Genomic DNA, 14,520 nt, shown 5'->3' with positions numbered 1-14,520 from the left:
ATAATAAATAATTGTCACAACCCCCCCCCATTAAAGGCGTATGATGCCCTAAATGTAACTAAAGCCCAGCAGTGAGGAGCTGAACTTCCCCCTCCTCTGCTGTCACTGCAGACTGCAGGGTCTTCTAATGAAGTGATGCTCTACTTTATTTGAGGGTCTCATTTCATGGGGGAAGATTTCAACCACTACCCCTTGAAACTCAGTTCCAGTGGGCAAAGTGACACTCGAAAACAAGGGGTAGGGGTGAAAATAAGAAATGGGATTGGGCCTGATGATGAGAACATCCCTGCGTAGCCTCGCAACTCCAGCTCAAAGCACGTTTAGACACCGAACATGCCTTGGCTGAACTGTGCACATGTGATTTTGGCCAAACTGTTCCTGTATGGACAAACTGTCATCAGTAGGATTCACAGTAGTGGAACTTTCCCGGTGGCTCATTAGTGTCACACTGAACAGGGACAAAGAACATAAAACAGTAAACAGGTACACAACACAATGTACAATATATAAGTTGCACAAGTCACAGCTTCTAAGTCTTAAGCATACTGCCACATATTATACAGGTTCTAGGATCTACTGCACGTGCCCACGATCCTAAACCCCTTCGATGTGTTTACTCAGCTATATAAACACTTGTGGTCTAAAGACTCTTTGCCCTATTTCTAAAAAAAAAAAGGAAAAGAAAAAGAAGTTGGGGACCAAAACTTGCCAGAAGGCAGCAGCTGTGATTCTGTAAATAGAAGTGCCTATAGAGTTTTCCGTATAGGATTTTCTATAGTAAGTGTAAACTCCTGTTCCGGCTGGAATGTGCGCTGGCCGCTGTTTGTAGTAGTAAATATGACAGGTCACGTGTTCATTTGAGCTGGAAGCAGAGCAGTGCAGGAGGTTTCGGTACACTTGCGTGAGTAAACTCAGTCAGTGTTTTTGGGTGTGTTTGCACAACCTGTGACCACCCCCACACACACACACACACACACACACACACACACACACACACACACACACACACACACACACACACACACACACACACAAAGCGGAACAGGCCTCAGACCACGGTGCGGGTCTCATCTCAGCCAACCCAATTCCACCACACATCATTTCTTCGTTTCTGATTACGATCGTGAGCAATTAACATACAGATCACACAGAAGGAGGATCATGGTAGTGAGTTTTAAAGGTAAAGACATTCATCTGCATCCCAAAAAAACTATAAACAATAACTACCAGACCAAAAATAATCCAGACCCGTGAAGTCCTGGGAGTTATTGCTTATACTTTTTGGGATGCACTTGCATTTAGCTTTAAGTCCAAGCGTGCTCAACACGGTAACACTTTATTTAAAGGCTACCTACATAAGGGCTTTGTAACACATTCATAAGCACTGAATAATGTGTTTATGAAGCACAGCTTGAACATTTATTAAGTGCTTATGTCGGTTCTCGATCTCACATAAGATGTTTTATGAAATAAATGACATTGTACTGACATAATATGAATAAACCTTGAACATATTTACAGAAGATATTTAAACACTATACATAATTGCATCAATCATCTTATCTATGCCATGGAGGAAAGAGGGGGTGTTTTCCAGGCATATTTCACCTGATATTAATACAATGTCATCTTAAGAATGCTGACATAGTTATGTGTAGTGTTTTAAATGTTTAGTGCTGTAAATATGTTCAACGTTTATTCTTATTATGTCAGTACAATGTCATTTATTTCATAAAACATCTTATGTCAGGTTGCGAGAACCGACATAAGCACTTAATAAATGTTCAAGTAGTGCTTCATAAACACATTATTCAGTGCTTATGAATGCGTCACGAAGCCCTTATGTAGGCAGCCTTCAAATAAAGTGTTACTGTCAAAGCTCTGCAAGCAGACAGCTAAAGAAAAAGAACAATGACTGAAAGCTAAAGAAGAAGTGAAGTCTGTGAGCTTTTTCCTGAAATCAAGGATAAAGTCGTCTCATACAAAACAGGCCCACCTGATTTGGCTTAGCCCACCGTTACATTCAACCACCAGCAAAGAAAGAAATCGTGCTGGTGTGGCTTCAGAACGGTCAGTAAACTCTAGCCTTTTCTACATCACAGGGGTCCAAAATCCAGCCCCAGGGCCAAATGTGGCCCAAGCACTGGTTTTAATCAGCCCTCCCGAGTGTTGCAGCGCTGTATACCTACAATAAACAGGCAAATTCACTCACTGAATGACATTTAGTCACGACTACATACTAACAATGCAGCCGCCGGCAGTTTCAAGAGCGATGGAACACATTCATCGAGGGCTGTAACAACTGTGTACCTAATATGTCAAAAGACTGTAAAGAATTTAACATTAAAATGTGTTATTACGCAACCCAGCGTGGACTTTACCGTTAATATTCAGGGGACAATAAGAAAAAAAAACTACCGCAGCTTTTAATCTAATTTAAATCTAATTTTAATCTAAAATGTAAAAAATTTAACAGCTTGTACAATGTACATTACTTCTTCTGTATGTTTGTGTTTCTCAGTTTAAATACTGAATAGTTCATATAATTCATGAAGAATATTTTGGGAAAGAATGGCAGTTATTCTGGCCTGCTTTGGACACCTCTGCCCTCCCTGCTGGTGTTCTGATAAACCAAACTACTTACGTTCCCTTTCCAGTCATCACTAAAGCTCATGATGTTATATTATTACTAACTTCAGTCACTGGAATATTCTGAGCCGTATCAGTTTCTGTTGATTCGATGTGTTTAGCAGCAACTCTAAAGAACTACTGAACATTCAGCGGCTCGCTCCGCCACAGTGTTACACACGTTGGCGAGCCAACTGCTTATAACTGCTTATAACTGCTTAACTAACTCAACATACAACTCATTCTGTAAGTGTAGCTGTACGTTGCCCAGTGAGCAAACACGTTAAAATGTTAAACCAGATGTTAAACAGATGTTAAAATGTTAAACAAAGTCAGGCATGTCAAACTGGGAACCTTCCTGCAGAAATCAGCGTCTACCCTCATCTAACACGCTGAATTCAGTTAAAGGCCCTGCTGACTGATGAGGTGTGTTGCATGACGTAGCGTGCTGAAGTCTGCCGTGTTTTGGCCCACGAGGACTGGAGCCTGACTCATATCGGTTAAACGGCGCTGCAGCATGAAAAGCTCTAATATTAATCGACATGTTATTACATCACTACTTTTAACTGTTGCTCGTTACTCAAAATTACAAGCTTAAAACAAAGCAACTTTTTTCCTGTGGCAGTGATTCAGCTGTTTGTGAACAGAACCTCGGACTGTCAGAACGTTGCCAAACCTACCAAACATTTCATTGTTATAGCTCCTCACATTTACAGGCCACATTTAACATATTTTTAAAATTTTTACCCCAATTTAGTCGTTTCCAATTCCACCCGCTACTAAGGACTCTGTAATCACACGATACTACCAACGCTAGGAGGGTGAAGGCAGCACAGGCTTCCTCTGAGACCTGTGAGACCAGCCACTGTTCTTTTCGAACTGCCGCTCATGCGACGTCACAGGGCAGCCGAACACGCTCGAAGGACAACGCCGACCGCCAGATCTGTTACGTCAGCTAACAGACGCCTGCACTGACTTGTATCACGTTGAGTGATGGGGGGAGAAGGGGGGCCATCCTACCCACCCAGAGAGAGCGAGGCCAGTTGTGCTCTCTGGGACCCCCGGCTATGGACGGCTGTAGCATCACCAGGGATTGAACTCGCAATCAACTGATGACAAGGCCAACGCTTAGACGGCTGCCACTCGGGAGCCCCTTACAGGCCACATTTAAGCCAATTAATCAGTTATTAGTCAATTACTACCTTTGCAGCCCTGATTGGTATCGTCAGATATTTGCTTAAACAATGATCAGAATCAGACCGGCTATAATTCTCACTTCTGTCTTTAAGTAATCTGGCTCAACAGCGAACTCCCGCATTGTGAAACGCTCCCATGTCTTTTATCAAACCGCAGCGCAGGCAACGTTTACATCAGCCCACATCCCCCTGCATGTTCAGGCAAGTTCTCGCGTTAGGGCTGTTTTGTCTCAGCTGTTCTCTTCGGGAATTTTTGTTCCCTGATGCTGAACAGCCCTGCGGTTTCAACCTTATCACGTTTAACCTTACTATCCTATCTGTGAGCACGTCTCATGGAAATGCAGATAAGGCCTGGCGGTGGAGGTTCTGGCAGTGAGGGAGCAGCGGGGAGGCGATTCTGGAAAAAAGCGCTTTGACACATCACATTTCCCACTGACACTAGAGGTGCAAACCTCTGACCTCACAATGACTCAGTTACTCTTACAGGTAATCGCACATTTTCACAATCTGACTGTTTTTCTGAAATGATTCAGTTTTTTTAGACACAAATGGAGGGACTATTTACGCAGCCGGGCGGAGTGTTACAGCAAAAATGACATCTGATACTTTGGGAAAGTTTCAGGACACATGATACGCCACAATATTATTTTTCTGATATCATGAAAGCAGGAAAAAGAACCATGATTCACTCAACATTTTGCGCATCGAACTGATTCAAATTGGTTATAAAGGAGGAGACAAGCTCTGCGGGAAAAGCTCTGCCGTGGAGACGGACATTAAAGATTAAGAGACCCTTATTAGTCCCACAAACGGGGAAATTTCACCTCCACAGTTAACCCATCTGTCAAGTGAAACACCACATACACACTAGTGAGCACACACACACTAGGGGGCAGTGAGCACACTTGCCCGGAGCGGTGGGCAGCCCAATCCGCAGCGCCCGGGGAGCAGTTGGGGGTTAGGTGTCTTGCTCAAGGACACATCAGTCATGCACTGTCGGCTCTGAGGATCGAACCGGCGACCTTCCGGTCACGAGGCTGGTTCCCTAACATCCAGCCCAAGCTATTTATGCTGGTTTTGTCAGATTTTACCAGCGATTTGAAATTTATTTTGCAAATATAATTGCAGCCTTTAGTCTCATGTTTATAGGTCTCTCAAGGGGGAGGAGCCTGATACTGTATCAGTGTAAATAACTGTCCGGGGGCATTGGCCAGATGGTCATCGAGCGGATGGACTTTGACTACATCCAATTCAACTAATTATGCTGTCATTGTGATAAAACATGCAGGTATTCAATGTTCTGTAGAAAATGGATATTATGATCTAATTTATCACAACAGCAATAAATATGATCTCATAGCCCAGCCCTATCACACCGCAGACACCCAAACCAGTAAGGTGCAATATTTGGCATTTTTACATTTGAAGATAGAATTTTATTTTTGTAAACAACAACAAAAAAAAAAAGTGCATATTTTACTGAACATTTTTAGAATTGAATACAAGTTGACATGACGTATGAATATTTGACCAATATCAGTAGAGTGATAATAGTTTTAGCATCATAACCAGATCCAGATCTATCAGGGACCATCTATAAATTGAATTTTCCTGATTTTTTTTATTTTTATAAGAGCATTTGCTGTACTATAATAAAGTTTCCCACGAATGATCCCACTCACAGGTCAGTCTATACAGTCCATATATGGAAACTAAACTTGGAATTCATTGCTTTTATGATGTCCGAAAACAAACACATTAACATTTACCAGCCTATTCAGCCTAGAGGAGTTTAGGCCCCGCCCACTGACATTGAAGTCGTAAGGAGTGTTTCAGCCCATACTACTTTTCAAATGAGGCACAGCACAGGGCAGCCAAGCAGAACGCAGCTCATTTACATATTGGTCTTAGAGCGTCAATAACAAAAACAGCTTGTTTAATTCTAAGGGATAAAAAGAGGCTGGAAATGGTCATGTAAAGAAAAAAAAAGAGGTTTTTAGTATGTCAATACCATACAAACAGCTCAGGGGAAGAAATACAATACCCAGAAAGCGGAGAATATGGGCCCTTTAAATACAACACTCGAAAACTAAAAAGTTCAAAAGTTCAATGGCGCCTTCAGACCGAACTTATTCTATACAGACCGAAAGGAGAGAAAAGCAGCTCAGGATAAATGACGTAAAGCAAAAAGCAAGGCAGCTCCGCTCCGTCTGGCCCACAGTTCTCATCTTATCTGCACAGCAGACCCTCTCAAAACAAGAGCCTTCCTGGGCCAGCGTGACAGGAACTCGGTGACGGCATCCTGTGACGTTACAGAGCGTGTTCAGATTGATAGGGAGAGATTAGTGATGTCAAAGCGGTGGATCTCTGAATGTGTGCTGAGTAACACATCCTCCCTGTTCCTACAGCAATCTTCCAAAACGTACCCACTGTCCTCACAGGCACATCTGTGACTAAAAGCGAAACTGCTGATCAGGAAATCAGAGCTGGGTGTGGCTATTAGAATACACACACACACTCACCTTAGTCCACCTGAAATAAAAAGGCCCTTGATTTGACCTGGTTAGTTCCCACTGCTGACCATATTAAGCACAATTCATGACATTTTATCATTTTAAAGACTAAATTCTTACCCCCATAATCTCCCATCTAAATGTAGTGGTTTTGGGACCCCCTTCTAAAAATGATTTAGGATGATGTCATTGTGCACCAGCAGGCAGGAAAAATACTATTAACTAACAAGTTCATGTTTCACCTCCCACTCAACTCCTACGTATCACAGAGAAAACACTCGGCTAGCTCGGAGACCCTCCCTGATACTATGATTCACTCAGAATGATGAAGGAGAAGGAGTTATGTTCCAATCACACCTTTAAGGCTGCACTATGTAAGTTGTGGGGATTTGGAGCCCTCTCTGGTGGAAATGTGGAACTGAACATTTTGGCATGTTCACATTGCAAGCCTCGTTGCTCAAATCCGATCTCTCTGGCACGATGGTTCACACTCATCTATGTACTCTGATCAGCTCTCAGCTTCATTATTAGAGCCAGACGAGGGAGAAAAAGGTGAGATGAGCTGCTTTTCTACCGTTTACAGGCTTTAGCTACTGTGTGGCGCTGCTGCCATGGTAACGCTGGTAAAGCACATTAATTCCCATCTGAGCGTCTCATTAAGGTCACATGGCCACGAATCGGATACGTATCCAAACTAGGACCATATATGAAAGTGGCGCAGGTCAGATTTGAAAAGATCAGATTTGTGTCCACACAGCCCCGAAAACACCAGATCTGAGCCACATTCGGGCAAAAAATCGGATTAATGCCTCTTCAACCTGGTAATGTGAACGTAGCCTTTGTAATGTGGTTTGTGCTAAGGACCCAATGAATCTGACTGCTTGTGTTCAATACAAATTCAAAGAGAACTCAGTCAAAACTTGGTGAAGGACGTGGCGGAACTTCAGTTTTGACAAAGGTAGCTGCTCAATATCAAAATGTATTCTCTCTCTATCATTTCATTTCTTAAAGCTGCACTGAAATGTTTTCGTTAAAATTGAAAGAAGCAGCATTATTGAGTCAGGAGGGAAAAGATGGGCTATGGTGAGTGTGCACTGCTGTGAGTCTCCCTGGAAAGGCATTCTTCAGACCACGTTACCCATCTTTAGAGATTAACATCTCACCCACACAGACTTAAAAAGAAGGTCTGTCTTGACGTTTATGTCTCAAATGCAGAATCAACATTATCCTGATGAAGATACGATGACAGTAATAGATAAATCACTCACTTCCACAGAGACGCCCCTTCATCAAGTGTCGAATTCTCTTTCGACACACTCCCAATCAGATCCATCCTCTCGAGGAAGCGGTCTAAACCACAACTCGCGTTACATAATGTTGCTTGCAGTTACACATTTCCACCAGAGGGGTCTCCAAATCCCCAAAACGTACGTAGTGTCGCTTTAAATAAATAAAATCACTGTTTTTGTGGTTATAAGTTTAGGACATTAATTATTACTACACAACATTAAATTCATTTTTAAATGATGTCGTGACTGTGTGTGTGACGAAGCATAAGCAGCTGACACTGCGCCTCACTTGCCACAAAATGGCCACAAACGTGAAAACACAAAAGTGGAGCTTAACACTGAAACGTGTCAAAGAAAAAGAGAATTTCATGACGATGCACGATGACATTGCAATCAATCCTGTATCTGTAGATAACTGCTTAAAATTCATAATCATTGTCGACGTCGTCATCAGACAGACGTTTAGATTTGTCTGCTATTTAAAGCAGATGTTTGATATATTCATCGTACTCCAGAAGAACACAATGATGCCGGTCAACTCCAAGTCTCGGCATCTTATTTACTGTATTCATCAACTGCATTTTAAACCTATAAATTTTCATTACTCTGTAATTCTAATCCGAATCTAATTTTGAATATCTTATCGATGTTCTTGTATCCGTATTGGCCGATATGTACATGAAAAATACCCCCAACGCTGTAGTGTAATAACAGCTGTATACAATACAGTAATGTTAAACCTTCTCTGTTTTCATTTTAACCCACAACAATCTAAAATGTGCTCTTATTGGACTATTCAAATAGTAAAACTGGTTAAAATGACTCACTCCAGCCCTCCAGCAACCAGAAACCCTCCTCCCGCCTCACGGGTTGAGTCAGTTTCACACAGAATGACTACTGGGTCGTTCACACTTTAATAAGTGCTGCCTGTTCCAAGGTTCCTGTGAGAGAACTGGTTAATCCACACGGCTACATCATTCAAATGGAACCATCTCTGTGGGTGTAAGAGAAGAGACGCTTAATGGGGGCCTCTTGTCTTCGGAGAGCCAGACAGTGGCTCCTTTCATTGCCATCAGCAGCAGGCAGTCTCTGTTATGAATTAGAGCATGGCTGAATACTACGGTGCACTGGTCAGACAATGGCAGGCCAGGTCCGAGCACCATGCCCACGCATTCCTCCAATTAGGACCTTCACAACCACAACCACAACATTACAACCTCCGCAGAGACAGGGTCGAGGGACAGCTGGACGCTTTCCATACTTTGCTGTTTGACAGCTCACTCAGTTCTACAGCTTACAAACAGAGTGGGATGAGGCTCACCTGCCATACTAAAGGAAAACTGCACGGATTCCCAACACGAAGCATTTGTGGAATACAGTCAGTTACCACAGACCTTATTAGGGATACCGGAGGACACCAGAATCACATCTGCACCGGCTGCTTTACAAAAATCGGACAGATGTTTAGATTTGACCCACATATCGAATCGATATTTGCTGATGTATTTATTAAACTCCAGAAGAGCGGAATGTTTAAATGATGTTCGGCTACTGAACAAAAATCTCATTTACTGCACGTACGAATAAACGACATGAGTCCCTGTCACGCCAATTGAAGTAAATCCAGTCCCAGATTCTGGATTTTGTACCTGTTTTTGTATCTTTGTTGGCCAATATGTACGTGATAAATACTGTAGTGTAATAACAGCTGTGTGCAATAAAGGAATGTCAAACTTCTCCATTTTCATTTTTATCCACAACAATCTAAAACGTGCTCTTATTGGACGATTCAAGTAGCGGAACTGGTCGAAATGACTTTCCGATGGGAACACAAAAAGCATCGGATATCAGCACTGGCTAAAATCCCCACAATCGGCGCGTTCCTAACAATAATTCCAGCATGTTGGCTAAATTTATAGGAATAGAGAACTTACAGAATAGAAAACCATTGATTTGAACCACACTTATGATGGAAGGCAATGGGCAGCAGCTTCCCATCGACCTCCATGCTCAATCGCTCTGGACAGTAATTTTACTGCACTTAGAAATCAGCAGAAGAGCTCCTGACTAATAACTACGCTTTGGTCAGTCGCTTCTTCCGCTGATTCCTAAGTACAAATGACCATTTAGGACATTCGAGCATTTGCTAAAGATGCAGCAAGAAGATCTTAAGATGAAAAATAATGCAGTATTCCGTTATTTATTCCTCATTCCTTACCAGGGGAGCCGTTTCTCCAACAAACAACAAACAGATGATTTAAAGCGCCCATATCCCACAATCCTGTTGCATTTTATTTTCCCTTCTCAGGCCCACTTATGACCTTTATGTGGCTTTATGCAACAACAACGATCATAATTAACTTTTAAATGACCGTTTTCTAGTCTTTCCTTATCCCTTGGAATTAAGCAGGCTGTTTAGCCTACCACTTTTAAGACTGATGTATGTAAATGAGCTGTGTTGTGATTGGCTGCCCTGCATTGTGCCTCATTCAAAAAGCAGCCTGGGCAGAAACACTTCAGTGCAAACTAGGGACGCATCGATACTGATACCGATATTGGGTATCGGGTCCGACACCGTACTGATAGTAACATCCGATACCATGTTTAGAAGCTTTTAGGTGCCAACGACAGTCCCAGTTCATTTTACCTGCCTATTTTTTTAGCCTCTTCCTTCTCCTTAGAACTAAACAGGCTGTTTTGCTTGCTGCGCCTTGAAGACTGATGTATGTAAATGACGGGCAGCCCTGTATTGTGCCTCGTTCAGAAAGCAGTCCAGGCTGAAACACTCACCGATCAATTCAGTGCGAGTGGGTGGGGCTAAAGTGCCGTAGGCTGAAAAGGGGGATATATGTAAATATGATCATTTTCATGACATCACCGAACCTGTGAATTTGAAATGGGCCGTTTTTGCGGCTTAGTTTCCAAATATGGACCGTATGGATCAGAGAGTGAACAGTATGTTTCGGAACTTTAGCAATGTTTACACGGCTTTTCCATGATATGAGCGAGATCGAGGAAACAGAAACACATCTTCACCAAACCACACCTGAGTAAGCCTGACCACACATACGGTTTAGCCTATTCTACATGACAGCTGGGGAGTGGGGAGCCCTTCACACCAAAGCTGGGACGTCTGGAGTCCAGCAGTTTGGTGATCTCCCAGCTCAAACACACCTGAGTCAACCCAGCAGTTCATTACTAGGTTTACTCTGCGCATGTAAGCGGGAACGTCACCACATGCTGAGCCTGCAGGTCCAGAACTGGGCACCTTCAGAGTGTAACACATCGCTGTTGTCGAAATCCTCGGATCTCCAAACCGGAAAAGACATACTTTTAATGTAAGTCGATGTAAAGCTCAGCCGTAAAGGCGCAGTGAGCGAAACAGCCCGTTTAATCGTAAGGCATAGGGAGAGGCTGTAGATCGGTCATGTAAAATTAATTATGACTGTCGTTGGCACTTAAAAGTGGTATCAGATGTTAGTATCGTTAAGGCATCGGGCCGATATCCGATACCAGTATCAGTATCGAGGCATCTGTAGCTTACGCTGAAGTTATAAAGAGGTGTTTCAGCCCAGACTGCCCTCTGCATGAGAACAATGCAGGGCGGCCAATCAGAACACGGCTCATTTACATATATCAGTCTTAACGACGAGCGAAACAGCCGGTTTAATTTTTTTTTTTTTTTTAAGGTCATTTTGGGTCGTTTCTTTTGGGGCATTCATTGGGACATTTCCACACGATGTGAAAGGACATCAGGACGTGGAAAAAGTGGAAAAATGGGGAAAAACGGAGATACAAGGTTTCGCTCTGACAACAAGATATGGATGCAACTGCATTATGGGAATAAACCGCCCCCACAAATATACTGAAGAACGACATTAGAAAATGTGACACTTATGCTTTTTTGTAATTAACTACGATGTTGTTGACAAGCAAAGGCTTTCCAGGTATAACAGGGACCAACTGTCAACTGACTAACTAACACCAAATCAATTAGGCAGGACACAGTAGTCTCTATATGAGCTGCAGAGTGACGCCAGCAGATGCAGCTTACAAACACAGGGAGACTGATAGGACCTGTACAGTAAACCTATATAATCAGTAAGTAGGCAGAAGATTCTGGTGGCCTTCAATTTCATATTTTATTCATTTTTCTAAAGCCGAGTTAAAAGAATTCGCCCTGATTTTCTGCATAATTCAATCATTATGATGCAAACAAAGTCATTCGGAGTGCTTTGGTGCGAAACGGCTTATTAAAGAGACGTTTCCGACTTGGATTTCTCTACAGTGGTGGTGATGGGAACCAGGGGTCACCATGGCTATAACACAAATATAGACATTTCACTTAGTATCAAAGACCACCGGCGACGCTACGTGTGTCTGCTGGCTTTTATAAATAAGGCGAAAGGGGGTACTTCACTTCACGTGTGCCGGTATCTCCCTGCCTTTTACCGATAAAGAGAAAAAAAAACATTTTCTAACAAAATCCTCTCAAAACAACGTCTCAGACAGCAAGACAGCACATTCATAACACACAGGACCTGCAATCCCTTCCCGTAAGGCGGCTTTCAGAGGCATTAGACTGATTAGATGTCCGGCTCCCATCACCATCACAGAGATAGGACAATTCCAGCAGAGGGTCTCTGGAACGGAGGATTTCACACCAAACCACTGCGAACGGCTTTGGTTACATTTCAAAGAATGAATTATGCAAAACGGTCGGAGGAATCAAGCTCCACCTCCCTTCCTCGCATCTCCTCGTTTACTCCCCTGTTTATTTGCGTACTAATTTAAACTAATGATGGTGTTGGTCAAGCTGTCGGCTTCACTTTGCTGCCGCTGGCCTGCGGAAGCCTGGCTGTCTGAGGATCACGGAGCACAAAACACCACCCTTTAAAGGGGAACCCCACCAATTTATCAAATATTCTACATAATTAAACGATTAAGACGTAAACAGAGTGGTTCAGAGCGGGTTGGTGTGAGACGCTCTGTTCTAGAGAAACGTACCGAGTCAGAGCTGTTCACAGTGGCGGTGATAGGAACCAGACGTCCACCTCTAAAAGCTCCGTCACAGAAAGTTACTACGTGACATGGTTATGGATTGACCGTCTGATGTCTCAGACATTGTTTGATGACAAAGTGTTGGCCTGAAGTGTATTTTAATCCTTACTTTAACCCACTTGTGATGGAGAGGCACATCCTGGATGTTGTGAGGCAAAACAGTCCCGCCAAAAAAATCTTTCGTTTTCAGCCTTTTCTCTATTTTAACATCACTAACAGTATCTAAAAGTCAGAAGGCATGAGTAGGAGGTTCTGGATGGGAAATAAAATGGCTATGTTTATGCTGCAGACATGGCAACCCCAGGTTCCTACCAGCACCGCTGTAAGCAAATCGGTGTGTCTGCACATCAACCGTTTCACACCAAGCCGCTCTGAACAGCTGTTTACAGCCCTGTGTTGTGCAAATTTAGCAGAAATATTGGAAAAAAACTGGTGGAGTTCCCCTTTAACTCACCAAGCCAAACAGACAGACACACGAGGTCAAGGGGGGGAAACAGAAGTGCTACAAAACACAGACAAATGGACAGTAAGAGTGTCAGTGGACACACTGACCTCTCACAGCCCTCAGCTCAGAGCTGGGAGCCAATACTAGAGAGCTGACATGCTGCAAGCTGGTCTAGTCCACCCAAAACACACTTTCCCAAAAAATCCCAAACCCTAGCCCTGCAGGACCCTTAATCTCAGACGAAGCCGAGCTCGATGTTTCCCGTTCCACCTTAAACTGTGCAGCTCTAACGTTCCGGCGCTGGCGGTTCCACCTTAAACGCAGCAGCCGTCACGTTGCAGAAAGTAACTGCTGCACTGTTGAAGGCTGGACGGGAAAACTCGACCAAGAAGCTGACCTCAGCACCATTTAAGGTGGATCCACTTAAGGTGGACCGGGAAAATTCCAACCAGGAGCTGGCGAATAGGAAGCCAACTTTAGCCACGGTTAATCTCCAAAAGCCTTTCAGCGCCGCTCCGCTCACCTTGCTCTTCACCTCCACCGCATCCAGCTCCGAGTGGCGCAAAGGCTGCGACTTATTGAAGCTGCGGTTCATTTTGATTTAGACGCTCAAAAGTTCCCAGACGAAGCTCTGTGTCCTTCTCTCTCGGGTCCGGGCTTTCTTTCCCACAAAGTTCCCTCAGTGTCCAGCGTACGGGGGCATTTAGTCCTCGGAGAGTGACCCGCAGGCTTCAGCAGGAAAATAAAAGTGTGCGGAGGGGAACAAAATCTCGCCGCCTCCGTTCGGGGCCGCTCAGTTTAACTTTGCTCAATGACATCACCGCTGTGTCTCTCCATGAACTCGGCCAGACGCGGCTCCTCCAACGGGATTTTCCCACCCGTATTCCGGACAGCCCCGCCTCCGACGCCGGGATTGGCCTTTCCCTTTTGGCGTCCCGCCTCCCTGCGCTGTGATTGGCCAGTTAGAAGTTCACACTCAGCGTCTCTGCTTTCTCTTGCGTCACCATAGCAACCGCAGAACCCGTGAAAGGATTTATTATTATTATTATTAAAAAAAAGAGGGTTCTCCAAGGGTTCTTTAGTAGACCCAGAACCACGAACACCCAAAAGAACCACGTGCGTGCTTTATGGCTCTTTGCATACCCGTGAAATGGTTCTTCAGAGTGTCGGTTCTACATAAAGCCTTTTTTTGACAATGGTTCTAGATAGCACCCCAAAATGGTTCTTCTACTGATATAAGCATGACATAAAAAGGAGAACGATTTTTGGTGCTGCATAGAACCATATACAACACATTCTCCAACACTCTGAAGAACCATTTCACAGGTATGTAAAGTGCTCTATACATAAAGATGATTAATATTATTATTATTATTATTATTATTATT

At 43.5% G+C, this 14,520-nt stretch overlaps 1 protein-coding gene across 1 annotated transcript in view; it reads right to left on the bottom strand.

Moving 5' to 3' along the window:
* The window catches only part of pard6gb (par-6 family cell polarity regulator gamma b), a 78,628-nt gene extending 64,666 nt beyond the window's left edge, over window positions 1-13,962 (bottom strand). The window contains exon 1 of the mRNA XM_017681702.2: window positions 13,656-13,962. Coding sequence (XP_017537191.1) covers window positions 13,656-13,727 — 72 coding nt within the window. The 5' untranslated portion in view covers window positions 13,728-13,962. The remainder of the gene's footprint in view (window positions 1-13,655) is intronic.
* Window positions 13,963-14,520: the final 558 nt, after the last annotated feature.

The sequence above is a fragment of the Pygocentrus nattereri genome, chromosome 27 (assembly GCF_015220715.1).
Source record: "Pygocentrus nattereri isolate fPygNat1 chromosome 27, fPygNat1.pri, whole genome shotgun sequence".
NCBI lineage: Eukaryota > Metazoa > Chordata > Actinopteri > Characiformes > Serrasalmidae > Pygocentrus > Pygocentrus nattereri.
This window is presented reverse-complemented; position numbering and strand designations above follow the sequence as displayed.